Source organism: Rhinolophus ferrumequinum, chromosome 11, assembly GCF_004115265.2.
Source record: "Rhinolophus ferrumequinum isolate MPI-CBG mRhiFer1 chromosome 11, mRhiFer1_v1.p, whole genome shotgun sequence".
NCBI lineage: Eukaryota > Metazoa > Chordata > Mammalia > Chiroptera > Rhinolophidae > Rhinolophus > Rhinolophus ferrumequinum.
The window spans coordinates 10109770-10136343 of NC_046294.1; the positions used below are offsets into that span (position 1 = coordinate 10109770).

Below are 26574 nucleotides of genomic sequence, written 5' to 3' on the forward strand. Positions count from 1 at the left end.
ATATAACAAAAATGGCGTATGTTCCTAGTAATATTTTATTGAGGCAAGGTGAACATTAACAGGAAATTTTCTAACTTTAAGATTGTTGCAGAGTTATTGTGGGTCCTCTGGTCCTTCACATGTAGCAGTGTGTAGTGGTGGCATGTAGGGAGACACAGTGGCAGGGAGGTACATACATTTATCATTAGTGACAATCTAAGAATGAATCTCAACACAGTCTTTAAAGATTAACAATCATTGTGGCTATTAGAGGCCAGCTTCTTAGGAACGTTCTGTCGAGTAGTTTTACCCCACGAGATTGCATGATGCTCCGTTTTCTTTTAATACTTGATGGCATTAGGTGGGTGGCCATCATGTCTGGGAGGAGCTAGGGAAGAGTCGCTAAACAGTCCTCCTTGTGTTAAGGGACTATTTAAATGCACCAGAACAGACTGAAAAGAATGAATAAAACAAGCAATATTGTTATTACAATCCTATCTAGTACCCTACCCCCACTTCCCACCACCTGTTCCCATCAGAGTCAAGGGCAAAGAGCACTCTCTCTGGTAAGCCCACAGTCGGACGTGGCTGACATTTAAGTCTGTGTTTCTCCAATACATATTCAGATGATTTGACAGAGAAGAAGCCCAACTCACCCCAGTGGTGTTGGCGACTAGTTGACTGGCAAAATGGGCTGTGGTACAAGTTATGGAGAACTCCGCGAGAGAGAAGATAATCAGCATGGCTGAAATTCCTTTTCCAGAAAGCTGAAATCAGGGATAAAGACGCTGACATGAGGGATAAAGTCACTGAAATTTTTACTAATCAGGAAGGCCTCAAGCAGGCTTCAAAAAGTTACTAAACTTTAATTACAAAAAAAAGTTACTGATTCATTAAAATGTGCTATTGCTCATACTCAGCTCGCTCCACGATTATTTCTCTATTATCACCAAATGCTTATTTCAGGGGAATGTGAATTAACTTTCAATTTTCTTTAAAATGCCAGAAGACTTTCCTTTTCTCCAGTAAGCTGTCTTACTGTCTTATTTAGGGCCATTAGAAAGGAGGTGGATTTTGTTTTTTCTTTGCAATGGTTTTCTTGTTCTTGTAAAAATGTTACCTGCTCACTAAAATAAATAAATAAATAAATAAATAAATAAATAAATAAATAAATAAATAAATAAAGCTCTATAGAAAACAACCAATCATCCCAAATTCAACTGCCTAGAGATAAGCAAAATTAACTTTTGATGCCTGTTATTCTAGAACTCTCTGTACCGGCCAAAAGCAAATAGAAAAGTGGATGCATGGAGAGACAACAAGAGAGAAACAGCATCTGTAGGGAGGGAATCATTTTGTATTTACTATTGAAATGAAAGTATTACTTGATTTTAAAAGAATGAAAAGAAGTTAAGTCAAATTAAGTCTGCTAAACTTAAAGTGTTTATGAAACCCATGAAGAAGCTAGTCATTTTAAACCTCCAGGTTTCAATTTTAGACAACATGAAGTGATTGCTTATTATGAAAAATGAGGCGACTAGCACTTTTATTTTAGGTCCCTCTCATCTTACCTCTCCTCTCTTCACCTTCCAGTTTTTGCTGATTATATCATTTTTCACTTTTTTTTTTAGTAAAACACTTATATTCAGTTCTGTGATTGTAATTTCCCCAGTTGTTCAGCCCTGCAAGCTTAGATGAATATTTAAAATGTTCAGTGCTCTTCACTAATCTCTTTACAAAGCTTCCCCTAGCTTTCTGAATTCTTGATCTCATTTACCTCATGTATTCTAGAATATTACTTTTTTTTTTTTTTTAGTAGCAATGCCCATGCGTTATTGTTATTTTACTGACAGTATCTTCTTGTTGCTTTTATACTTGTTGCACAAGAATTTTACTGATTGGATGTGTTATTCTTGAGTCACAGTTTCTTTTCATCAAACTTGATAGACATGGCTTCATTATCTTTCCTCATGGAATGTTGTTGTGCTAGGCTGAGTCAAGCTGACTTTTTTCCAGCTTGTAAGTAATTTGATTTTTCTGCCTAAAACCTTAAAGAATCCTTTTTTCATACCCTATACCTATAACAATGTGTGTGTGTGAGTGTGTATATATATATACATATATATATGTATATATATACGTATATATAGAGAGAAAACAACTGCCTAGAAATAAGCATTCTGTATAAGAAATGCTTATTTCTTTGCATAAGAAAATGCAAAATTATATACATGTATATATATATATATATATACACACACACACATATATATACAAGAATATATATATATATATATAATTTTGTATTTTCTTCTCCTAGTTTAGGTAATTCCCTTTCAGTGTACAAATTCAGTACCATTTGTTGGATTCTCTAACTCAGGGAGACCAATTATTGTTATGTTGGATCAAACTTGCCTGTCTTCTATGTTTCTCATCTTCTTTCTAATTACTTTATAGATTTGTCTTTTTCCTCTGTAACACTGTGGTTACAGTTCGTCTCTCTACTACTTTTAACTGAGTCCATTCTATTTCTTGCTGTGTATCATTTGTTTATTAGATCTTTAATAGTAATTTTTGGTACTCAGTTGTTTTCTATTGTGCTGCAATGTTCTTTTTATTTCATTCTGCCATTTTATTTTGTATTAAGATTTTCAATAGTACAAAATGCTCATGAGGAATCTTCTATTGATAATTGGGTAATGTTTTCCTCCATATTGGGTTTTTTTCATCTGTGCCACTGACATGTAGTGATGGAACATGGCTTGTAAATTCCCCTTTGTGGTTTTTAAGTCTCTATGTGTTAAATGGAAACACCTAATACCAATACCTGGAAAGCAGGATGTTAGGTCTGGGTCATGTGGTAATCACAGGCCAGAGTCATCGTTTCATAGGACAGGAATTTGAACTAGAATTTGTAGATATGGCTTCTTAGGTTAGTAAGAGATCAAACTATGAGAATGAGGAAAGTCAATGTTTGCCTGATTTATGTGGCTCACATCCCTATCAAATCAGGGCTCATTTTGTGAGGAAGAAGGAAAGCACATGTGTTTGCATTCATTTTATCATCTTATGTCTCTTTTGTCCGAATCAGTTGAATTTTGTCTTTCACTTAAAATGAATAATAAGCTTCTGAGTATTTCTGCTGACTCACTAACCCACAGGAAAGTCTTCTTTCCTTCATTCCTTCCTTCTTTTCTCCTTCCTTCCTTTCTTTCTTCCTTCCTTTTTTCCTTCCTTCCTTCCTTCCTTCCTTCCTTCCTTCCTTCCTTCCTTCCTTCCTTCCTTCCTTCTCCCTCTCTTCCTTCTTTTAGTCACTCTAATGTATTTGGACACTTTCTCTGCCATTTATTTTCAACTTCCTCAATTCTTAAAGTAAATGACTCTATGTAGGGCTTATGTTTGTTTAGCTATAGTGTAGGCGAATTTTCCTTGATTCATATTTCCACTTAACTTGGTCCAATTTGGGGTCCAATGTGTCTTCCTTGTTTCTAGCTACAATTTGAGAGCTAGATACTGTTGTCTGTCCATTTTACTAAACGCTAATCACACAGCTGTTGCAGGGAGTGGAATAACTTACCTGGCACCGAGCACAATTCTTGTTAATGAACATACATGGACTGTGCTTTCTCCCTCTTCTGAGAAATGCCTGTACCAAGGCCTGCTCCAAGGTCAGAGGTGTGTTCTATTCCTGTGGATTTTTGCTCATTCCTGCACTTTAGCAAAGTGCACTTTACCCCTGGTGAACTTTCCTTCTCCCTTGAGGCCCCAGGGTGCTCCACAAGGCCTTTTACCACTCAGGATTTGCTTTATGCTTTCCCAGAATTGTCTGCTGTCCACCTGAGTTTTCTTAGCTTTATATTGGAGAACATTAGTAAGACTTCTCAGTATTTTGGCACCTTCTTTCCTCATTTGTGTTTCTGGAGAGTAACAGCCAGGGCTAGGAGCTGTACTTTTTTTGCCACCTTGAGCTGAATCATTTGTTTCTTTACTTGGATGGCCATTTTTAAGCTAGTGTTCCACTAATTTCTGTTCTTTTTCTTTGACATTGTAGTGGATAAATTCTTATCCTGTTCTTGCTTTACTCCACCTTATTTACCAAGAGGTCCTCTCATATTCTTTCCTCCTTATAAGCCCTTCTCTACTCTTTTCTCTATGCCTGAGATAATAGAGTCCATCCTTGGCCTATATAATGATAATGAATGGATGATTCTGTTTTGAGAACGTTCAGAGGCTTGTGTTTCATTTTGCAATTGCTTCATTCTTTGGGTTTCTCTAATAAAAATTGGAAGTCCTTCTCACTGACATTTTCCTCTCATCCCATTCTTACTCTAAAATAAAACTACCCAATGACTTGACTATCTTATCTACATAGAATTTCAAATCTTTCGAAAATAATATCAGTGTCTTGAGGAGTCTTTTGCATTGTTCATGTGATTAACAGTGAGATGGGCCAATGAGGTCTACCCTTTCTTACCATTTGTCAAGGTAACTCTCCCACTTTATTCTGTAGTCCTAGAGATCACATGACTAGGAGTAGGGCTGGACTAGAAAAAGGAATTTTCCACTAGAGCTGCTGTACAGTAAGAAGGGATAAAAAATTGACCCACGCTACGAGAGTAGAAAGAGAGGAGGCATGTGGTAGATTATGGGATACTTACAACTGCCCAATAGTCTTGGTTGGGTTGCCCATTGATGCTCACGTCCACCAGAAACAGAATCATTCCAAGGAAGGAGAAAATAGCACTAACAATATTCATTCCTAGGCTGCCTTTTATCTAATGGAGATGACAGGAAAAAGAAATCATATATAGGAGAAATGAAATCAAATGAAATAAGGATCAATTAAATTTAATGGTTGTTAATCTTCGAAATCTTAAAAAAAAAATTAAGTTGAAATGATTTTTTTCCCCCTCTGCCCTTCTGGATAGTTACCGTGAAAACTATTCTGTATACAGACTAAATGTAGGGTATTTCTAAAATCTGTAGAAAAAATGTCAATAATACAAAGCAGACGCTCACCTATTATGTTTATCTAAAAGCCTCATGTGCAATAACAATTATACACCCTTTTCAAAACAAAACAACTAATAAACTTTTAATGAGCATTTTTCTATGACAGACAATGTGTTAAATTATTTACATACGTTATCTCGTAGAACTTTTACAACCACTGTATGAGGTAGTAGTATATAGCATCCAAATTTATAGATGGAAAAGTAAATACACAAAAAACATTGGCTGATAAGTTTAGAAATTAATGAAAACCCTGAAGTGTTTCTAGGGACTAGAAAAAGAACCCCAGATTTAGAAGGAGGAGCTCCTTAGGCTTTTGTGGATAGAGGCATATGGGCAGAGTACAAAACTTTCCCCAGTTTCTACAAGATTTTGACATTCAGCAGAATAATTGTGAACCAGGTCCTCAGCTGACTTGCTAGGGTTGGCAGAGCTAGAGCTATTTAGAAAGTGCTAGTGTTTCAGCATGTCTCAGAGTCTCCTGAAGGCCTCTAAAAGGCCCTTAGAAAAATTGCTTTAGTTTCTAGTTTTAGAGCTGTCTTCTACAAATGGACAAACTCTATTCTTGGTCAATCTCAGTGAGAGGGAAGGATCCATAGCTCATGCAGGAAAAGGGTGCTTTATTTGGTTTTTGGATTATAATAGGAGCAGTTCATCAGGAGTAGGCTGATTTTTATTTTATTTTATTCTAGTCTAGACTAGCATGAGTAACATGATTCTATGTTCTCATTTTCCCACTTTCCTCTTGTGCTGGATTAAATATAATCTTGAAACCACCTCTGCTCTAGTTGTCTTTAGTTCTTGGAAAATTTTCTTTCTCTTGTTTCAAAAGCAGACCAGCAGTTGCAAAAGATGGAGTGCTGTGACCGAGAGAATTGAAAGACCTGTCTCAGTGATTATGTTTATAAACTCTTCTTATGTACCGAGCTAGGTATTTTTAGAGGTGATTTAAAGAACTGTAAAACAGAAGTCAAATCCAAACAAGAAGAGATATGTGCAAGTAAAAAAAAAAATACAAGGCAAGGCAGAACTGAGAAATGGCAAATGAACAGTAGAATCTTTGATGCTGAAGTGACAAGTGGGGGTTTCCTGGCTCCTGGATTCTGCTTTGGGGTTCCTCTGATGTCACGTGACCCAACTGAACCAGGGAGCCTCTAGGACAAGCTGAACAAACCCACCTTTACTAATTCCTACTCTTGTGAGTTAAAGAGGCAGGGTATGGAGGTCTGCCATTTCTGAGTGGCCAATTGTGTGGACCATTCAGGGACACACATATCTTGGGATCAACCAACAGATACTTTTTTGGGGGAATAAGTGCTCCCCTTCACATTTTCTACATCCATCTTCTTAATTTTTCTCCTCAAATGAATCCAGTTAATTTTCACAGGAGTTTAAAAAGTAAAAACATTCCAACTTACCATACAAAGGGAAAAGTTCCTGGATGCCGAAATAGAGAGAGCACCAGTAATAATGAACTGTAGAAATAACAAATTTATTTGTGAGATGATGGGTTCTTTGTTTCTGGGAACTTCTCTTTATGGGAGAGGTTTGTCTATTTATAGTCATCAAGTTTCCCTCTTAAAACAATTCCTCTCCTACTCAGTTTTCTGGAGTAACTCTCAGAGATTATGTCCTTTTCACTGTTTTCTTTACCTCTTTAGTTTCTTGCTTATAAAGAACTCATTCTCTTATAAGCGTTCCTTATTCTGATGACTTCTGAACTCACTGGTCAATCTCTTTTTGTGATCAATTGCATATTTTGTAATCATATTCCCAAATCACCTCCTTTGACTACTCTCTCTACCCAATACATACATTTCCATCTAAAACGTCGGAGTTAGCTAAAGCATTGGATTGCTCAGAACTTGATCAGAGTAAACTTTAGGGTATGAATTTAAGCGGCAAGTGAAAAAATGGAGAACAAAATCTCTCTCTTATTTAAACCCAATGACAGCTGTTATGTCTCAGTTCTCCCACTGAGCAGATGCAGGACTTACCATAAAAATAAGTGCACGTTGACTGGGGATAAATGTATTTATAAACTGAGGAGAGTGGTTCTAGCAGTCTACTCACAGAAAGGCCGCCCCAGAATGGATATCCGCTAATGAAAGTTAAAGAAGCAAAACCCAAAACAGATGCGTAAATGACGTTCATTAAACCCAAAATAATTCCGAAACCAATGTGCGTCAGTCCAGTCACGATCTGGATCGCCTGCAAAAAGAAAGTGGGTGTTTTAAATTTGCTTCTTATGTTTAGGCACCCCTGAAACATGGCTGTCATCACGGCTGCCTACTTATCATCAACGCTGACAAGACCCACGGCTGTCATTCAGGCTTGCCTCCCGCACAGCATGCGGGCCAATAGGATTTGGACACACACACACACACACACACACACACACACACGCTCCAAGGTCTCAGCTTGGTAAAGCCCTTGTTTGCGGTATCTGGGGAGGCTTGCAGGCGTAGCCCAAGGAGAGTTCTTCCGAAAGTGCTCTGCTTAGGCCTGAATGAGCATCTGTTGAGAGCCTCTAAAAGAGTCTTAAGAGAAAATGCTTTAACTGTGATGGCTGTCTTTTTCAAATGGACCAAGTCTCTGCTTGAGTAATCCCAGGAGTGGGGAAATGCAAAACAGAAAGCAAACAAACAAACAAACAAACAAAAACCCACAATAATTCTTTGGGCATTAACTATATGCTTGATAATTAATATTCTAAACACTTTACATTTACTGTTTCATGTAATCCTCTCTCCAACTGGAGAGAGACATAAAGAAATTAGGTATCTGTCTTTGTTCAAAGTGCTGTAACAAAATACTGCAGACTTGGGTGGCTTATCAGCAATAGAAATTTATAGCCTGCAGTTCTGGAGGCTGGCAAGTCCAAGTTCAAGGTGCCAGCACGGTCACAGTCTGGTGAGGGCTAGCTTCCCGGTTCACAGCCCGCACTGCCTCACTGTGTCCTCACAAGGCGGAAAGTCTGGAGGCCTCTCGGGAGCCTCTCTTATGACAGCAATAATCCCATTTATGCGGGTTCCACCCTCATGACCTAAGTACTTCCCTCACGACCCACCTCCAAATATCATTTTTGGGAACAAGGATTTCACCAGATAGGCTTTGGGGCGGGGGGGCGGGCGGGGGGACACGAACCTTCAGACCATAACGATGTCCAAGGTCACACCGTTACTGAAGGGCAGATCCGGAATTTAATGCAGCAAATTGCAGAACCCACGTCTTCACTATTCAGCGTGGCCCCGCCCCTCAGGCGCAGCTCCGCCTCTTCCCCTGCGTCTTCCTGCTTATACCAGTCAGTGTAAGCTTTTTCCTTTCTAAATTTCTGTCATATCTTATGACATAAATCACACACCTTATTACTTGGCTTTATTCTCATCTGTGTTTTCTTTTCACTTGCAGGTATGCAAACCTTTTCTTATTGGCCAAGACATATGTTCTCAAAGACAGAGAGAGTCATCTCTACAGGAACCCCCTGGTGTACCTTCCTTCATCCTGGATAAACAGATTGTGAGAAATAACTGTTGCTAGATGGGACTTTCCTAAATCATGCGAAGAGTTTTTTTTGTTTTGTTTTGTTTTGTTTTACTGACAAAGTTCTTTAAGAGGCCACTAAAAGCTATGAGGCTTCTCTCCTGAAAAACTATTCATACACATCCATACATACACACACCACACTTTTGCATGAAGCTGCAGAGGTGTCATGGGCCTCTTTTAGCCAACCGTGGGTCTCAGCATTAGATATTATATTTGGTTTCCACAGTGTCTTCTCTAGAGCAGCAAGTCAATCACCTGGCTGCACATTTCCCATCCTTATCCTTGGTGCCATTGAGGAAGAGCAGTAAGATCTTACTTAGCCTAATTTTGACCTCCTTTTCTCCTGGTATGGCCCTGGTTATACCACTTACTGATCAAAATTGCCTATAGGCCAGACTGAGTAATTTGGTCATTTCATTCCCTTTGGGTTTTGGGCCACAGACCTAACTTTAAGTTCTGAGCCAGTTGAGGAAGATACTCCACAACCTACCCCCTGAAGCCCTTGCACTGTTGTGGTGACTGGAGGCTGAAATTGCACAGATGTACAGTCTTCAGGGAGAGGAAGTCTCTGCTGCCAATTGGAACTATTAAAAAACAAAATGGCACCTATCTCGTTAAAGGTCTTTTATTGTGCACCCCTTTAGTACCAGGCAGACTGTTCCAACGGCACTCCATTCCGCTCGGAGGGAGAGCCCAAGCCTTCTTTCCATCAGGCCTCCCCGGGTCTGGCCCCCACCACTGCTCTGCCCCCTACCTGCCCACTCCCTCCCTTCCTCATTCCATTCTACTGTATTGGCTTCCTCCCTGTGCTCCATACGCAACACACACAGTTATCTCTAAAGACCTTTCCAACTTTACCTGGAAGCTCTTGCTTTGATATCTTCATGATTAGCCCTTCACTTCATGTCTCTGCTCAAATGTCCTCTGCTAAGAAAAGCCTGCTCTGACCAACTTGAAATTTCTACCCCCTTACTGCCTGGTACCTCTTATCCTTTTATCCTCTACATACCATTTACCACCTTTTAACACATTATGTACTTTAATGTGTGTAGTCTGATTCCTCTCCCTAGGCTCTAAGCTCCATGTGGGCAGAGATTGGGCCTGTTTTATTCTCTGCAATATTCCCAACACCTGTGTGGGGTACACATGGGTCCTACCGCGTTTCTCTGAAAATAAGATGAGGTCTTATATTAATTTTTGCTCCAAAAGACGTATTAGGGCTTATAGTTAGGGGATGTCATCCTGAAAAATCAGGCTAGGGCTTATTTTCCGGTTAGGTCTTAATTTTGGGGAAAACACGGTATGTGCTCCGTGGGGATTTTCCATATCTGGCGGGAGGAGGATGTAAGGGGCCACCTCCATAGATCTGCCTGCTGGAGGAAGACCAATGCTCGTTTTTACTTCCCTAAAATGTTAAAACTTGAAATAGTAGTAAGATGGCTAGAAGAGTTTCTGGCACACAATGGACACTCATTATAATTTACTGAATGCTCTAGCAGAGAAGTTAGAACTGCACAGAGGGAGAGACAACATAGTGGCGTGAAATTGTGTTAGTGGCATGAAAGAAGTACCTGGAAAGCACAGCCAAGGGGCTAACGACTCTGCCCAGGGGAGTGGAATCTTTATTTACAAGCAGGGCGTGCTTTACAACACCTCCAGAAACAAGATTATGAATGTTCAAAGTGCCCTTTGTAGAAGTAATGTGGCAATTAAGTCATGACACTTCCATGGTCACTAAATGAGAGGCCCAGCAGATGGAATGGCCCTTGATTCTTTCATTCCCAGTTTTCCCCAGACCGCTCATTTGTAGTTCCTTTTGTTTTTAAGGCAGCCATCAATGTTCATTTTCATGTGCATTCACTTACATACAAATACCAGGCTTGAAACTAATTCAGAGACAGAACTGAAGGTGCCCCAAATGTCCTTTGTAGATGTGAGATCAAGGTAGAAGTTAGTGATGTTCCCGTTACGAGTATGTCGATGTTACTGAATTGTCTTGCTAGGAAAATTTCTTTGTCACCTGTTAGATTCTTGTTTGAATCTCAAATAAAATGAAGTCAGGACCAAGTCTGTATGCAGATGAATTATTTCTACCTAAAAGGCATATAGTTTCCAGAGTAATGTTCAGAATTTTTTAGTGATTGGATATATGTCATGAGATCACAAACTTCTCCCCAACTATAACTGTACAACCTTGCAAATGCAAAATTAAAATTCTAGTAGCAAGTAGACTTACCCCTAGTATTTTCATTTCTTCTTTAAAGTTTGTGGTTGTTGTTCCTATAGCTGGAGTTATGATTTGTACATTTCCTTGCCCCTGTGGACTGTTAGCGAAGATTCCTGGAGAAGTGATGACGTGAGGCTGGCCACTCTGAGCTTGGTTTCCTAGGCTGATGAAACTCGGAAGTGGTTGAGGCCCAGAGGCCAGAGAGTTGCTTGCTAGGTAAGGATTATGTGTGGCTTCGTAGGGTCTAGGGTGGGTTGTTGGCTTGGCTGACATCATTATGTCCTAAGTATTATATAATATAACAAAATGATACATTTATCCAGAAAAGAAACATCTGATTACAAAGGATACTTTTTAAAAGTGGAAACAAATTTTAATCCACAGAAGGTTATTTTAAACAAGGAAAAATGAAGGATTGCATAGCTGTAATTCTTGGAGTGATTCCCTATAGCTCTCAAATAACATTTGAAATCAGGAGGTTTTATATCCTGTGCATCTGGTTTCTGTGGCCATTTAGTGCAGAAGATTTCCCAGTCTGCTACTTCACTAACTCTGGGGCCTGGAGCAACTTTCTTTTTTTCTTTTTTTCCCCTTCTTCCACCTCCTCCTCTTCTACCTCCCCCCAACTCCGGTTCAAGCCATTGTTTCACAGTCTATTTGTGTAGGACACAGCTCCCTGGCCCATGCTGGTATTATGAGCCTTGCGCTCCCGGTCTTATTTTACTATAATATAAAACCCGGTAATATAATATAATATAATATAATATAATATAATATAATATAATATAATAAATATAATACCGGGTCTTATGTTAATTTTTGCTCCAAAAGACTCATTAGAGCTGATTGTCTGACTAGGTCTTATTTTCTGGGAAACACGGTAGCTATCATTGTATTACTAGAGCCCAAAATCTTCCATTCTGGTTTAAGCAGTGGATGTGGCCATATAAAGTTTATAATAGAAATTGCACTTCAAAAAATCAGTGCCAAGATCAAGGAGAGAGGAGACAGGTGCTCAGGGTACAATAATTTTCTTATGTTTTTTTAAGAGCATTAAAACAAATTATTTCTGCATGTATATAATCTCATCACCTCCTTTCTTTGCTATTGATCATTGTAATTTTTTTTGTCTCATTGAGAAATTTGATTAAAAAAGAAACCTCAAGGCTTTTTATTTACTTATCAACATTTTTAATTTTCATATTTGCTATTTAATATCTGGACTAAGACCTATGAGTTCCATATAGAACCCATATTATTAATAGTTTTATAATGATTATGCTAATCCCAGATGCATTTTTACTGGGTCAGGTTCTGATTTCATAAAAAAGGACTAAATTGCTAAGCTAGTCTCAGTTCTTTTACCCTTAATGTGTAAGCAGCTTTACTGGTTACATCTAGTTGTCCCCCATTATCCCTGGTTTCACTTTCCATGGTTTCAGTTTTCTGTGGTCAGCCATGGTCTGAAAATATTAAATGGAAAATTCCAGAAATAAACAATTCTTAAGTTTTAAATCTCATGCCGTTCTGAATAGTGTGATGAAATCGCACACCGTCCCCCTGCATCCTTCCCAGGACGTGACTCGTCCTTTTGTCCAGCATATCCACACTCTATATGCTACCTTCCTCTTAGTCACTTAGCAATCAGCCATTTTGGTTATCAGATTGCATTCACATAACTTTTATTACAGCCTATTGTTACAATTCTATTTTATTATTACTTATTGTTGTTAATCTCTTATTGTGATTTATAAATTAAACTTGATCATAGGTATGTACGTAAATGAGAAAAAACAGTCCATGTAAGTTTCGGTACTACGGTTTCAGGCATCCACCAAGGAATTTCCCTGTGGATAAAGGGGGACTGCTGTAGTTTGGTACAAAGGAAGGAAAAGATGCTTGGGGGAACAACTAAGTGATTATCCAGTTGAAATGAGAATAATCCTGTAAATGATAGAAGAAAAGGGAAACTGATGAATAGACTCTTCATAGAGTCTACCTATTGGCTTAGAGCAATTTTTCTCTTGATTGTTGGTAAAATGTTTATTGTCAGTTGTCTTTTGTTCTAAATATTAGAGCAACTACAGTTATTTTTAAGCACAAGAAAGACATCAGAAAATATAGGGTCTGATGAAATCAAAAGTACAGGACTGCAGGACTATAGAATAAGAGGAAATCTCCCAATTTGCTTTGAGTAGGTAATTTCAAATAAAAATTGGAAAAATATTACTTTTTTTTCTAGTTTCTTTCTGCCTCACTTTTACATTAATTTCACTTTTAACATTAGAAGGCAAAGATGACTACTGTCTTTGAGAAGACGTATAGTAGTGAAACATAATCTTAAATCATTTCCACAGTATTTCTCAGTACATCCACAAATCAAAATACTGATCTAGTGAAAATGAGTGATCTTTCCCACTTATTTTTCTGTTTTTGCCATAAAAAGCACCTTAATTAAAATGTATTTCAAAACCAAGGACTAACAGTATTTCTACTGGGCTATGTCGTAGCCACATTATCATCAAATGCTCACAATGGGACATTGCTTCCTCCTTGATTAATATTCATGGAATGGCATTTGAACCTCCTATGTCACCTTTCTTAGCATTAGCTTTTGATATTTTTTCTTGAACTATCTTTTACCTGTTTTATAATAACTGACGTTCTCTTTCATGTTTCATCCTCTCATGGTTTTATTTTCCCTACTTGTCTACTTGTCTAACATAGAGCCAAGAGTTGGCTTCATCTCTGCAGCTTAGAGAATGGAGTGCTGCAAAGAACCCATGGAGACAGACCAACCCACTGTTTATGCCCATTAATTTGGATGAAAAGTTAGGTAAAGATGTTTCAAGGGACTTACTCTTTCCTTTGGCTCCTCTCTGCTTTCTCTCTTCCTCTTCTTCAAGTTCTGTGCTGCTCTGAGGTAGTTACCTGGACATTGTAAGTCCTTTTTACTTCCTTGCTTCAAATGAAACTGTGCCCTTTGTTTATTTAATTCCAAAGTCCATTTGCCATTGACTCTCTAATACCCCAAGTGGTTACGCAGGCCCATCTGTAAATTTTGGAATATACTGTGTTTTCCCACCTTCTTTTCCTTTGTACTAGAAGCCCTTCTGACATCCCTAAACACTGAAGTGCTCATATTCTCCAGCCCCTTTACTCTTTCTGATACTTGTTAGTGCAGTATCACTTTGCATTTTAATACCTTTTAAATTAGATAAACAAAATTGGAAAATGTAGGCAATAAAAAAAAGAAAGAAGTGAAAGGGAAAAAAGCATCCATAATCCCACCACACACACAGTCAATGATAATATTTTCATTTACATTTTTAAACTTTTGTATATAAATATGTATTTTACATAGAGACATATATGATTTTGTAAAATCATCAAATTAGGATCATATTGTTATATATTTTGCAACCTGCTTTTATAACTTATAAACATCTTTTCATGTCAATAGACATATTTATTGTATATCTTAATAATGGCATAATATTCCATTTTTTGGTTGTCTCCTATTACATTCTAATTATTTATTTGCAGTCCTGTCTCATAGATACAAAATGAGTGCTTTGAGGGCAGAGATCCTTAAGGCAGAGGCCAACATCTGCCCGCATCCCCAGCCCTGTGTAGAGAGTACACAGTGTCTGCAATGTTGTAAGACTCATTATTTGTATGTTGAATGAGTTAGTGGAGTGAATACAGATTCTTCTTCCATGTCTGTGTTTTTCCTTTTTTTCTTATGTATTATTGTAGACTTTCTCTAGTGGTTTTCTATTTTCATGTACTCATCTAAAATGGAAAAAAAAAGATACTGAAAATTAATTAATGCTATGAACTTAAGAAAGTTACAATTTCAGGCCATAACATCACTCAAAGGCTGAAGGTAATTAAAGGAACAAGAAATCATGGTGACCAACTGGCAAGGTATCACATGCTATCCAGACAGCACAAAGAGAAAGGTGAAAACGAATGGTGTTTTGAACGCTTACCGCGTTTCCCTGAAAATAAGGCCTAGCCGGACCATCAGCTCTAATGCGTCTTTTGGAGCAAAAATTAATACAAGACCCGGTCTTATTTTATTATATTATATAAGACCCGGTCTTATTTTATTATATTATATAAGACCCGGTCTTATATTATATAAGACCCGGTCTTATATTATTATATTATAATATATATATTATAATATAATAAAATAAGACCGGGTCTTGTATTAATTTTTGCTCCAAAAGACGCATTAGAGCTGATGGTCTGGCTAGGTCTTATTTTTGGGGAAACAGGGTAGAATGCCCTCCCTTCTTCTGGGGGCCTTCCAGATCCCCTCCATGCAGTAAATCTTACTTAATAAGACACCTGCACTGTTTTCTCTCCTTCCTAGTCTCATAACTGTGTGGTGTGTGCCATTGGTGATGTGATTCTTCTATGTATTATTTTGAGCTTTATTTCTTCAGCCACCCCCTAACTTCCAAGAAGGCAAGAGATACAGCATCACTTCTTTTTTAAAATTTTATTAAATTTATTGCGGTGACATTGGTTAATAAGATTATGTAAGTTTCAGTGTACAGTTTTATAATACATCATCTGTATATTGCATTGTGTGTTCACCACCCAGAGTCAAGTTTTCTTCCGTCACCATATATTTGACCCCCTTTATCCTCTTCTACCTCCTGCCACCCCCTTCGTCATTTCATAACCTCTTTTGTATCAGTAATTTAGGAACATGCTTGTAAAATTGAACTAACCATTAAATAAATGTGACTAATGTTACTAGTTAATTTAATTTTTGAATTTAATTTTTGAAATTAAATGCTTAACTTCAATTTTATAAGGAAATAGCAAACTTCTCTCTTAAATAAACAAGGAGGTCATAACTCAGAGTTCTGAGTTCTGAAACAAGAATTACCAGGATCTATAAGTGTTCTAAAAAAATGTGTTCCCTACCTTTAGTGATCTTATCAACTAGCTTTATGTCCAGCATTACGGCTCCTTGTTTATAAAACAGGCTGCATTCTGATGCTAGAGTTACAGAGAGCCAGATACAAGTTTCTGGAGGGGACGTGGTGAGAGATAGGTGACCCAGGAGGAAGGGCTCAGTACAGAAACCAAGACCCCGTCATGTAAATTGAGTCAGAATAAAGACAGGAGGAGGAGAGCCAGAGTGCCTCCTAAGTCTCTTAGAAAGTCTATGGAAATAAAACAAATTCTAAACCTCAATCACTGGTGATCAAAGGATGGTAGTATTTTCGCTATCAGGTTAGAATTTGTTTAGAAATAATATCATGTGCCATTTGTTGGACATTATTTAGCTTTATAGTAATCTCCTTTATTTAAGTCTTAAAACAATCCTGCAATCGATTTAATTGCCATCTTATACATGGAGTAACTGAGTCTACTCTGGCTCTGACTGAGTCTGTAGGTCAAGATGAGCCAGCTAGGCAGTGGAGTCAGACAGAGGCAGAGCGCACTCGGGAGTGAATACATGGGGCTTCTGCTGGATGGCTTTTTACAAGGCTTGGAAACTGTGTGGTGTCTGAGCTTGAGTAGCGGCCTCTGGTGGCAAGTGTGGTGCAGAGAAGCATGTGTGACATGATGGTAACAGATTTCACCAGCAGGCGTCCTTCCTGGTTAATCTTTGCCTTTAATTTGTGTGTGTGTGTGTGTGTGTGTGTGTGTGTGTGAATGTTTTGGACAGTTACATTTTCACTCTTTCTCTGAAATATCAGAAGTTACCTTGGAATCTTGGAGAGGCAAGAAAATGTGTCTTTCTGCTTGTCCCCTGACACTGCAACCCTGGGAAGTGACAAATGGTTGGGAATCTTATAGCAGTACTTGTACAGTATGTATCAGGGTCAAGTATCTTGAACCTCAAGAAAGTATTTGTCTACTGAAGACCTTGAATTCTGTTAGTTAAGGATTAATTGGTTTTGTGACTCAAGTTAGCACTAGAAAAGTACAAAAGAACAGAACACATTTTAAGATTCACTCAGTATTTACTGAGGGCCAGCTCTGTGCCAGCCACCACCCTAGGCTCTGATAAGTGAACACGATAGACAGTGCTTCTCACATCCCTCGCTTCGGTGTCCTGTAGTGCTCTTTTTCCTACTATTCTGCACGAAAGCTTCAACTCATCGGGCAAGCCAAGTTTCCTAAGATAAGATCCTGTCATCAGAGCCCTTCAAGTTCATGGATGGATAAAAGATCTGGCACTAATTTAGGGAGTAAGGGTAAAGGCTAGAGACATTGTTAGATATTTAAATTCTGTTCATGGCAGGGTGGGGGATGTTTCCAAAAGATTAATACCTTTAATTTCACCAATGGGAACCTATTCTAATACATGCTGATGCTATGTAAAAAGCCACTCATTTAAAAAAAGTTCTGACATTTATTCTAATTAGCAAAGGGTCTGATGCAGATCTGTACCACTAATTGCCTCTGGAGAATAGGTTTTATAATTAGAATGCCAGCTAACTCTCACCATTCCTAATTTAGGTGGTAGCTGCATTGGTTTCTAGCTTAATGCAACTAAAAAGTGACCAATATTACACTGTCTACATTGAATATGTATTTGAACTACAGATATTATAATGCTAGGCCTTACCCACAGATATTCACACTGAATGGGGTCCAGAATTCTACATTTTTAACAATCATACCTAGTTGAAGGTAGGCCTCCTGCTATATTTTCAGAAATCACTGGATTATTGTAGCGACCTGCACTACACAAGCCGTGGGAAGGCGAGGGAGGCAGCGCAGGGTTAAACTATAATAAAGAGACAAAGACTCAATACAGTTAAATCACAGAGGACTCACAGCCTCAAGAAACTGGAGTTCCGAATCGGGTCGACTGGCGATATTTATTGATTACAAACAAAGAACATCGCATGATTTAAGGCAGGGTCTGTGAAACTCTTACACCACCTGAGAAAAATAATTTCAAAACCCAATAATTTATCACAAAACAGCCAAAGCATAACGTCCCAAGATGACCAAGGTGTGGTATGCACCTCCCTGGGGGAGAGAGTCTCTCGTGGTGAAACAATGCCATGAGCTGAGCAGGAAAGAGCTTGGTCTTACCGCTCTAATGGTCCTCTCTCACAATTAGGTGAGGGGGAACAGCAAGAGTCAGCAGCAGCTTTTCTCAAGCAGGGGGAAATGGAGGCAGGGCTCCTTCCCATAAGTTGTATAGCAGCTCATCAGGGGTCTCAACGGGGTCCCGTCTGGCTTGAGTTGTCCCTCCCATGAGGAATCTTACTCGTCTTTGACCGCAGACCCTTCTTTTGAAGACCAGGCAGAGAGACACAAGGTGTAACAAACTCAGTCCCAGAGAAGCACAGTCCCACAAATCCTTCTTTCCTGAGGGAAAGGTACGAGGGCACAAACGGCTAGGCTGTTGTGTGACCACAGATTATTCTGGTAGAAGAAACACAGGAGGCTAGAAAACACTATATTGGTAGGTAGACAAACTGTATACCCATTCAGTGGAACGCTACTTAACAATAAATAGTACGAAACCAGTGACACATGTAACAACTGGTGGATTTCAAGGGTATTATGTTGAGTGAAAAAAGCCAATCTCAGAAGGTTACATACTATATGATTCTATCTAGAGAATATTCTTAAAATGACAAAATAAAGGATGGTGAACAGATCAGCAATTAGTTGTCAAGGGTTAGGGATGGGGGAGTGACCACACAGAGATAACAGGAAGGTGATTCTCTGTGATTATGGAAGAGTTCTATATTCTCAAGGGAGTGTTTTGGGGATGGTGGAACTGTTCTGAATTCTGACTGTGGTGACCATTACATGAATCTGTACATGTGACAAACAATACACTCAAAAAATAGTGTATGTAAAAACTGGTGAAATGCAAATACATTCTAAGGCTTAGTTAATGGTATTACATAATTTTCAGTTTCCTGGTTTTGGTAATTGTACTATGATTACATAAGACACGAACATGGGGGAAGCTGGGAGAAGGGTACCCACATGCTTTTGTACTGTTATTATTTTGTACCAATATTTCAGTAAGGTCTATGTGAATCTAAAATTATTTCAAAATAAAAAGTAAAAATAAAACAAAACAAACAATAACAAAAACAAACTTAGGTAGATGTGAGGTTGTAAATGTAGAGATTAAAGATGCTGTTTGAAAAGAGAAAGGGAAGCGGCAGAATCCACAGAGAATAATAACACAGTGGAATCTAAGTCCGATTAGATTAACACCTGGGTTCAGATTCCTGCTCTCCCTCTTGCTAGTTGTGCCCTTGGGCAAATTAGTTAACATCTCTGTGCTTTAGTCAACTCATCTTTGAAATTGGGAAATTGCAGTATCTATGCCAAAGGGTTATTGTGAGAGTGAAATAAAATATGTATGTAAAACAATTAAGAAGCATTAATGTTTGATACATAGGAAAGGCTCAAAAAACTTTCCTTATTTGCTTAGAGATGTGTGGGAAGAACAGTGAGACTTGAGTTAAAGTGGCTGTGGGAATGAAGGCAAGTGCAGGATGGCAGAGTGACAGAACCGTCTTGGAAAGACTGGGTAAGGGGTGCTGGTTAGGACGGGAGGGTGACCTGGTGTGTAGAACACACAAATGGGGCTCACCTGTTGGCTTGGGGGGACAGGACATTTGGAAAATATAGATAAGAAGATTAACTACAAATAGTGAATTTGAACTACCTCTCCCCTCACAGAAAATCTGAGCCAAGAGAATAAAAACGTGAAGTGTTTGGGACTGATTTCTGAAATATTTAAAGGCAAGTGAAGTTGTGTAGGAGATGAAGACGGGTTTACTTTGTTCTAACCTGGGTGCCTTGAGAAGTCAGTTGCTGATAGAAATTGTGCTGGAGATGATTTTACTAGATTCTTAAAGAATAAAGTCTAACATAGTTATTCAAAAAGTATTGAATGAGCAGGAACTGGAGATGCTGAGGTGAGTAAAAAACGGTTTTTGCCTTCAAAAAGCTCATCTCCTAATGAGAGAGTCAGTCCCAATGAAATACATTTATTAAAAATCCAGGCAGTCCTTAAGATAAGAATTTCAAGTGCTTGGTAGGGAAAGGCCTCACAGAAGATCCATCTTTAAACTAGCCTTTGAGTAGGACTTTTGAGATGAGAAGGTTTGTGAGATCTCTGGGTCAGAAGCAACCTTTGATTTAAAAGAGCGTGAGAATTTAATTTTGGCCAATACAGTGAGCCTTGAGGGGCTTCGTCATACTTGTTCATTGACTTTCCCCCAGGCCTGGACCCCACCTATTCTAAAGGATGAGCGCCCCGGTCATGTTTAGGGGTTTCCTTTGCTAGTCTCCCTGAGGTTGTGAATGGGAGAAATGGACTCCCCCACTCCCATGTTAGGAAATAGGCGGGGGAGTGGGAAACACAGGACTTTCCCAGTTCCTGTCTCCACCACTACCAGCGCGCATCCTGTTCACTTCCTCCTCCCCCGACAAGTGATTGCTTTTTGGGGCAAGAGGTGAAGGAGTAGGGTGTGGGCCTGTCGTGCGGGGCGGCCTGCGGGGTCTCTGCTCCTGCTCCCCACGTAAGAACGTAGGACATGGTGAGGCCAAAAAGGAACACCCATGGAGCCATAGGTAGGGGAGTCATACCACTATGGTCTCACTGGAGGCTGGGTTCACACGACGTGTGACCTGCTGTCCACTTTGCTGCCAACCAACCGATTCTGCTCGACTCTCCTCCACTCTCCTCCACTCTCTTCGACTTCCCTCCGTAGCCGCGGCAGTTATATTAGTGGCCAATGGCCCAATGGTCACAGCCGACGGCCATCTACCACCCGAGCCAGCACCCCTCCACATGAGGCCGAGAGCCTGGAAACTGCTCTCTGGGGCTCTGTCCCCACACTCCACCCCTACAGGTTCTCGCCTCATAATCCACGCGACAAGCGTCCTCCGTGAGGGTCCCTGTGCCATATTAGCCTATTGACACCTATGGACGAAAAGAGACGGTAGTCTTAGGAACCAACAATGGCAAATCCCTTCCATCTGGGAGGATACACGCCAGCTTTTTGTCCTGGGAAAGGAGGGTCGCTGCCACTGGCATCTTTCCCGGTTTGTGGTACCAGACCTTTATGGCAGTGCTTGGGGTCCCTTGTGTAGTTTCAACATGTAGCAGAACAGGGGACCCCATAATAGGCCATAGTGAGAGCACATAGGTTCCCCGCAAAATCATCCCGGTATCGGGACCTCCATATACTACAGTCACTTGCGGTGGCCACTCAGCCACCACCCCTGGCATCACTTGCAAATCATGAGTCAAACCGGCCCCCCATGGGGCTATCAGGCCCAACTATCAACAGTAGGGGCTTTTGACCTGCCAGGGCCAAGTCCATTGCTGCCGTTCCCTTGAATTCAAGCATGTGAGTGCTGGCCGCAAAATGTTTCCATTTCTGCCGTAGCCTGGCTTTAACAGAGTCTCACTGGTGGTAACTTGTAATTGGATGGGAGCGGCTGTTCGATGTAGCAGAGCTTTACTGGGCCCTCCCTTCCATGGTCTCTCATTCAGGACTCTCAGGACGTCCCATAGACGCGAGGCCCAGTCACGCATCGTGGGAGGGTGTTTTGACACCCGGAGACCTTGCTTCAAAAGGCCGTTATAGCGTTCAATCATGCCAGCTGCTTGTGGGTTATACGGAGCATGAAACAACCATTGCACGTCCATGCTGGCAGCCCAGCGCTGCACTTCTTGCCCCGTAAAATGGGTACCCCTGTCACTTTCAATGATTTTGGGGCGCCCATAGAGAGTGCATAGCCGTGTAAGAGCGACCACAGCCGTGTAAGAGCGACCACTGTATGCCGCTGATCCGCAGCCGGAAACGGCCAAGAAAACATCAACCCCGTAGCAGTGTCCACTGCTGTAAATGCGTATATCGCATTGCAGGCTTTAGGCAGGGGTCCAATGTAATCCACTTGCCAGTGAGTGAGGGGCACGTTCCCTCGCGTAATCTGTTATGTCTCCCAGGGGAGCCTCCGCCTTTGGGGGCTGTCCTGGGCACAGATGGCACAGTCATAACAGACATCTGCTGTCTCCTGCCATTTCAAAGGCAGACCCCAGCGTCTGCTCACCCACCACATGGTTCGGCTTCCGGCGTGCTGCAATTTCCTATGCAGCCAATGGGCCACATCAGTGGCAGGAGCCCGTTCTAACCATCGGACCCGTGCTAGGGCATCTGCTTCATCATTACCTGGGGACACTAAGGGGGAGTGACCTGTGACATGCATTAGGGTCACCTCCTTTCTCTGCCCTAGGTCCCAGAGGTCCTGCCACATGGCTTGACCCCACAGTGGACGGTGTCCTACCAACCAGTTTTGGTGTTTCCATGTAGGGAGCCACAACGTTAGGCCTCGGAACACCGCCCAGCTGTCAGTACAAATAACTAGGGGCCCGGGCTCGTGGCTGATTACCGTCCACACAGCCCGTAGCTCAGCCCACTGGCTACTCTGGACCGTCCCAGTATCAAACCAAATGGTGTCTGTTTGGGCTGCACACCAATAGCCATCCAAACAGCTGCAGCCCCTCGGCTAGAACCATCGGTAAACCAGGCATCCTCAGGCACTGGGGACTGTCCTTCTTTGTAAGGTGAGGGCTCCAAGTCCTCCCTCTAGGCAGAGCGCTTGGCTCAGCCCGGGCTACAAGCTCTACAGGCCCCAGGACCTGTTGTAGCTCTGTCTTCAAAGGGCTTGAACTAAGGGTGCTACGTTGCTCCAAGTAGGCACCCCACTTGGCTAGGGTGGTAGTCTGTGCCACCCCCGTTTTGGGTCCCTGGGTTCACGTACGGACCCACCCCTGGAAAGGATAGGTTGTTCGAACCAACACCCGTGCTGTTCCTGTGATGGCTTCTGTGGCCACTAGGGCTGCATACATAGCGGCCAGCTATTTCTCTATTAGAGAGTAGCGGACCTCCACTTCTTTCCATAATTGGGACCAAAATCCCAGTGGCAACTGGAGACACTCCTGCCGTTGCCAGAGGCTCTATCCGTACCCCTCTTGGGTTATGTGAACATCAAGTTCAAATGGGCGGCCGGGGTCCATTACTTGCAGAGCCTGTGCCTGCTGCACTGCCCGTTTCGTGGCAACGAAAGCTTGCTCTATAGCCTCTGTGCAATCCCATGAGGCCCCCCCTTTTTTTTTATCATATTGTACAAGGGCCTTGCCATTTGTGCTAAATGGGGTAAAAACGCCCACCAATATCCTAGCAGTTCCAAATACATCTGCAGTTGGGAGACCTTGGTCGGCTGGTGAAAGGCTTGTATCTTATCAATAATCGCCTCAGGTATAACCTTTGTCTTACCCAACCACACAACACCCAGAAACTTGACAGATAAGCCAGGGCCTTGGACCTTTTCCTCATTCACCGCCCAGCCGCGTGACTTCAGGTGGCGGAGAAGAGAGGGAGCTGCTTGCTCTAAATCAGAAAGAGAATCTGATGTTAACAGAATATCATCGACATAATGAAACAAGGCCACAGAGGATGGGCGATCCCACTGTGCCAAATCCTGGGCCACGAGCCCATGGCAGATAGTGGGGCTGTGCAAGTACCCTTGCGGAAGGACTTGAAAAGTCCACTGCTGCCCATCCCAAGTAAAAGCAAACTGCTCTTCACACTCGGGTGCAATGTCAATGGAGAAAAAAGCATTGGCCAAGTCCACTACATAGTGATATGTCCCCAGGCGGACAGTCAGACGATCCATTAAATCACGTATTGAAGGCACGGCAGCGTGCAAGGGTGGTGTCACCTTATTTAACTCCCTATAGTCCACAGTCATTCGCCAGGTCCCATCTGGCTTCTTGACAGGCCATACTGGGGAGTTAAAGGGACTGTGCGTTGGCCTCACAATATATGCCTTCTCCAATTCCAATATTGTATGACCAATCTCCTCCTGCCCTCCTGGCAGGCAGTACTGTCACACTGTAACCACACACCGGAGCTGTGGCAACACTTGAGGAGGGTGGTGAGCATGCCCGCGTGTCACCGCTTTCACCACCCGGATCCGGAGACGGAACTCTCCTACCGACGTCTGTAAGCTGAGGCCATGTAGCACGTCCACCCCTAGAATATACTCCAGAACAGGGGAGACATACACATTGTAGGTACGGGCGGGAAGCCTTCCTATACCCAGTGGTAAGGAAACGGCTTTCACAGTCACAGTCTTTCCCCCGTAGCCATCAATGCAGATTGCTGGTCCGGGGAACAGTTCTGGGTTCCCATAAACGAGACTGCAGTCTGCGCCAGTGTCAACTAGGGCCAAAACCCTCTGCACATTAGAAGGGGACGAATGTATGGACAGTTCCACGTGGGGCCTCCAGTCCCCGCTCATCCCCTCTGACCGGGTACCTTGGCCGCACCCCTAATCAAGCTGAAAGGAGTCGGCCTCGAGCGGCTGCATGAAGTCCTGGAGGGACACGGGTTGTGCTTTCCCAGACTTCTCCTTTATGCTTCTCCGGAATTGTTGTTCTGGATGCAACTGTTTCCAAAGTTCCAGCAGGAGTGCATTAGGTTTTCGGTCTATTTTCTCCCGATTGACCCCTGCTGCCACAAAATCACGCCACATCTGTGCGCGTTACTCTCTGAGGCCCGCGACCTCGCCCCTTTACCTTTGGTTTGGGCTTCCAGGTCTCAACTGTGTGGACCTCCTGTCTTAACTTCCATCGCCTCCAGCTTTCAACATCCCCTAGGGTGGCCATGGCAGTTGTAACTTCATGGATCTGTCGCCCTACATAAGGTGTAAGAATAGCAACCAAGGATCCAAAAGCACTCGCAGGTGCAGTATCCAAAACCAGATCTCTCATGCTGGCTGTAAAAAGCTCGTCATCTGGCCCCGGCATGTTAAGGTTAAAAATAGCATGTCTCATACCCATTTCACGGATGATTTGCGTAAGTTCCATATATGACTGCCATTGACTCACAGTGTCTGGCAGCTCACCAGCCTGTCCCCATACTCTGTGTACCGCAGCAGTGAGCCACTCCATTAGAGAATGGTTGCCCTGGTCGTGGGCCAACCTATGGCAGTTCTGTAACCTTTGTCACAGGGACGGATGCACTGTCACAAAGGCTAGCTTTTCCATCTTGCCTGGGGAGCAGAGAATGTTGTCTGCTCCCTCATCCCATAAACATAATAGCCAAGCCGAGACTGGCTCTCCAGGGCGCTGTCGGTACCGCCTCCCCAGCTCCTGCAACTCAGTGGGAGTGTATGGGGTGTAGGTTGTGAACTGTGTTGCCAGCAGCAATACCCCCGGGGCCCAAAGGTTGCTCACGTTTTACCCTTTGCTTCAAGATTGGCCGGGCTTGAGGGTTGGGAGCTACATTGTCTCCCCTCACTTCCTCCGCCTCTGCCTCATTGTCTCCACTGTGGGGCCCCTCTTCAAACAGGCAGACCCGAGCTTCCAGCCCTTCCAACCAGGACACCTGGTCCGGCACCTGGGCCATTTCATGAAGCGCATTTTCCGTGTTGAGACTCAAGGCCGTGAGGAACAGCCAGCCCACACGGCCGGCTGTAGCCTTCTCCTCCTCCGGCAACCGCTCAGCCAGAGCCTGCAGGGCCCTCTCCACGCTGGCCGGAGAGCCGTCCACGTCCTCCCACCCCTCCTTGGGGGTCCAACTCCTGAGAACAGTGGCCACCGGGCACCACACACTGTGTGGGGGCCACATGTCCTCCTGCCCAGAGTCAGACTCCATTCCTACCTGGTCGGAATCTTGCTCACCGAGCCAGGTGTCTGAGTGGGTGGAGGCCTCCATGGAAGATGTCACAACACTCGGAGCTTAAGGCCTCAGCAGATCATCAAAATGAAGGCAACGCCGTCCACGGCCAAGAGGGTGGTGTGCCAGCTGGAGGCTTGAGTCTCCCAGGCGGACCGCGCCTCCCGTTCCCGGTGTCGCTCCTCGTGGGCCTCCCGAAGCTGGGCTCTCACACGCACAAACCGCTCCACCATGCTTCCGCAGGTTTTGGCCAGCACCATACCCTGCTCGCTGCGCTACTTGTCGTGCGGGGTAGCCTGTTGGGTCTCTGCTCCTGCTCCCCACATAAGAATGGAGGACATGGTGAGGCCAAAAAGGAACACCCATGGAGCCATAGGTAGGGGAGTCATACCACTATGGTCTCACTGGAGGCTGGGTTCACACGACGTGCGACCTGCTGTCCGCTTTGCTGCCAACCGACCGACTCTCCTCCACTCTCCTCGACTTCCCTCCATAGCCGCGGCAGTTATATTAGTGGCCAATGGCCCAATGGTCACAGCTGACAGCCAACCAGCCATAGCCGATGGCCATCCACCACCCGAGCCAGAACCCCTCCACATGAGGCTGAGAGCCTGGAAACTGCTCTCTGGGGCTCCGTCCCCACAGGGCCTAATCTCTTGGGGGCCCTGAATTTTCTCCTTCCTGATCCCTCTCTCATTTTACAGGATACCCCCAAACACACCTTAGTTTTTGCATTATTAATGAAAAGTTCTTTTGGTGGGTGCAGTCTGTCATAAAGTGTTCATGTTTTTTCAGAAAGGCAAAGCAAAAGAGCTTCTGTAGAAAATGATTTTGCCAAGTGTTGGAAGGTAGAATATTTCAGAGAGAAGGGCCATCATCTAAGAGTAAAAATACAGAGAGCTAAACAAAGAAGCCACCTCTTAGAATTTTTCTATTGCAGACCCCTGCCATCTATCCATCTAAGAGTGAATATCCAAATCTAAATGACTTTATTATTTTTAAGAATTCTCTGCCCAAACTTCTATCACGAGCCGGTCATATATCTAAATATTTCATTGAATCTGTCATATCATTATTTTTAAGATGCATCAT

At 42.4% G+C, this 26574-nt stretch overlaps 1 protein-coding gene across 1 annotated transcript; it reads right to left on the bottom strand.

Annotated features, from left to right (window-relative positions):
- Positions 1-17: 17 nt before the first annotated feature.
- MS4A12 (membrane spanning 4-domains A12) lies at positions 18-13736 on the bottom strand. Its single transcript, XM_033119021.1, has 7 exons — positions 13626-13736; positions 10775-11047; positions 7066-7203; positions 6411-6467; positions 4638-4754; positions 636-746; positions 18-431 (listed from the first exon to the last, which is right to left on the bottom strand). Exons 2-7 carry the CDS (start codon positions 11039-11041, stop codon positions 321-323), a joined length of 801 nt encoding a protein of 266 aa, XP_032974912.1. The 5' UTR covers positions 11042-11047; positions 13626-13736; the 3' UTR covers positions 18-320.
- Positions 13737-26574: the final 12838 nt, after the last annotated feature.

What these genes read in the sequence shown, in the direction of transcription:
- MS4A12 (XM_033119021.1), bottom strand. Translation starts at nt 11,041, where the DNA reads ATGATGTCAGCCAAGCCAACAACCCACCCTAGACCCTACGAAGCCACA. An exon ending in GGAACTTTTCCCTTTGTATG is followed by an intron (nt 4,755 to 6,410) that starts GTAAGTTGGAAT and finishes CATCTCCATTAG; the next exon opens with ATAAAAGGCAGCCTAGGAAT. An exon ending in TAGTCGCCAACACCACTGGG is followed by an intron (nt 432 to 635) that starts GTGAGTTGGGCT and finishes CATTCTTTTCAG; the next exon opens with TCTGTTCTGGTGCATTTAAA.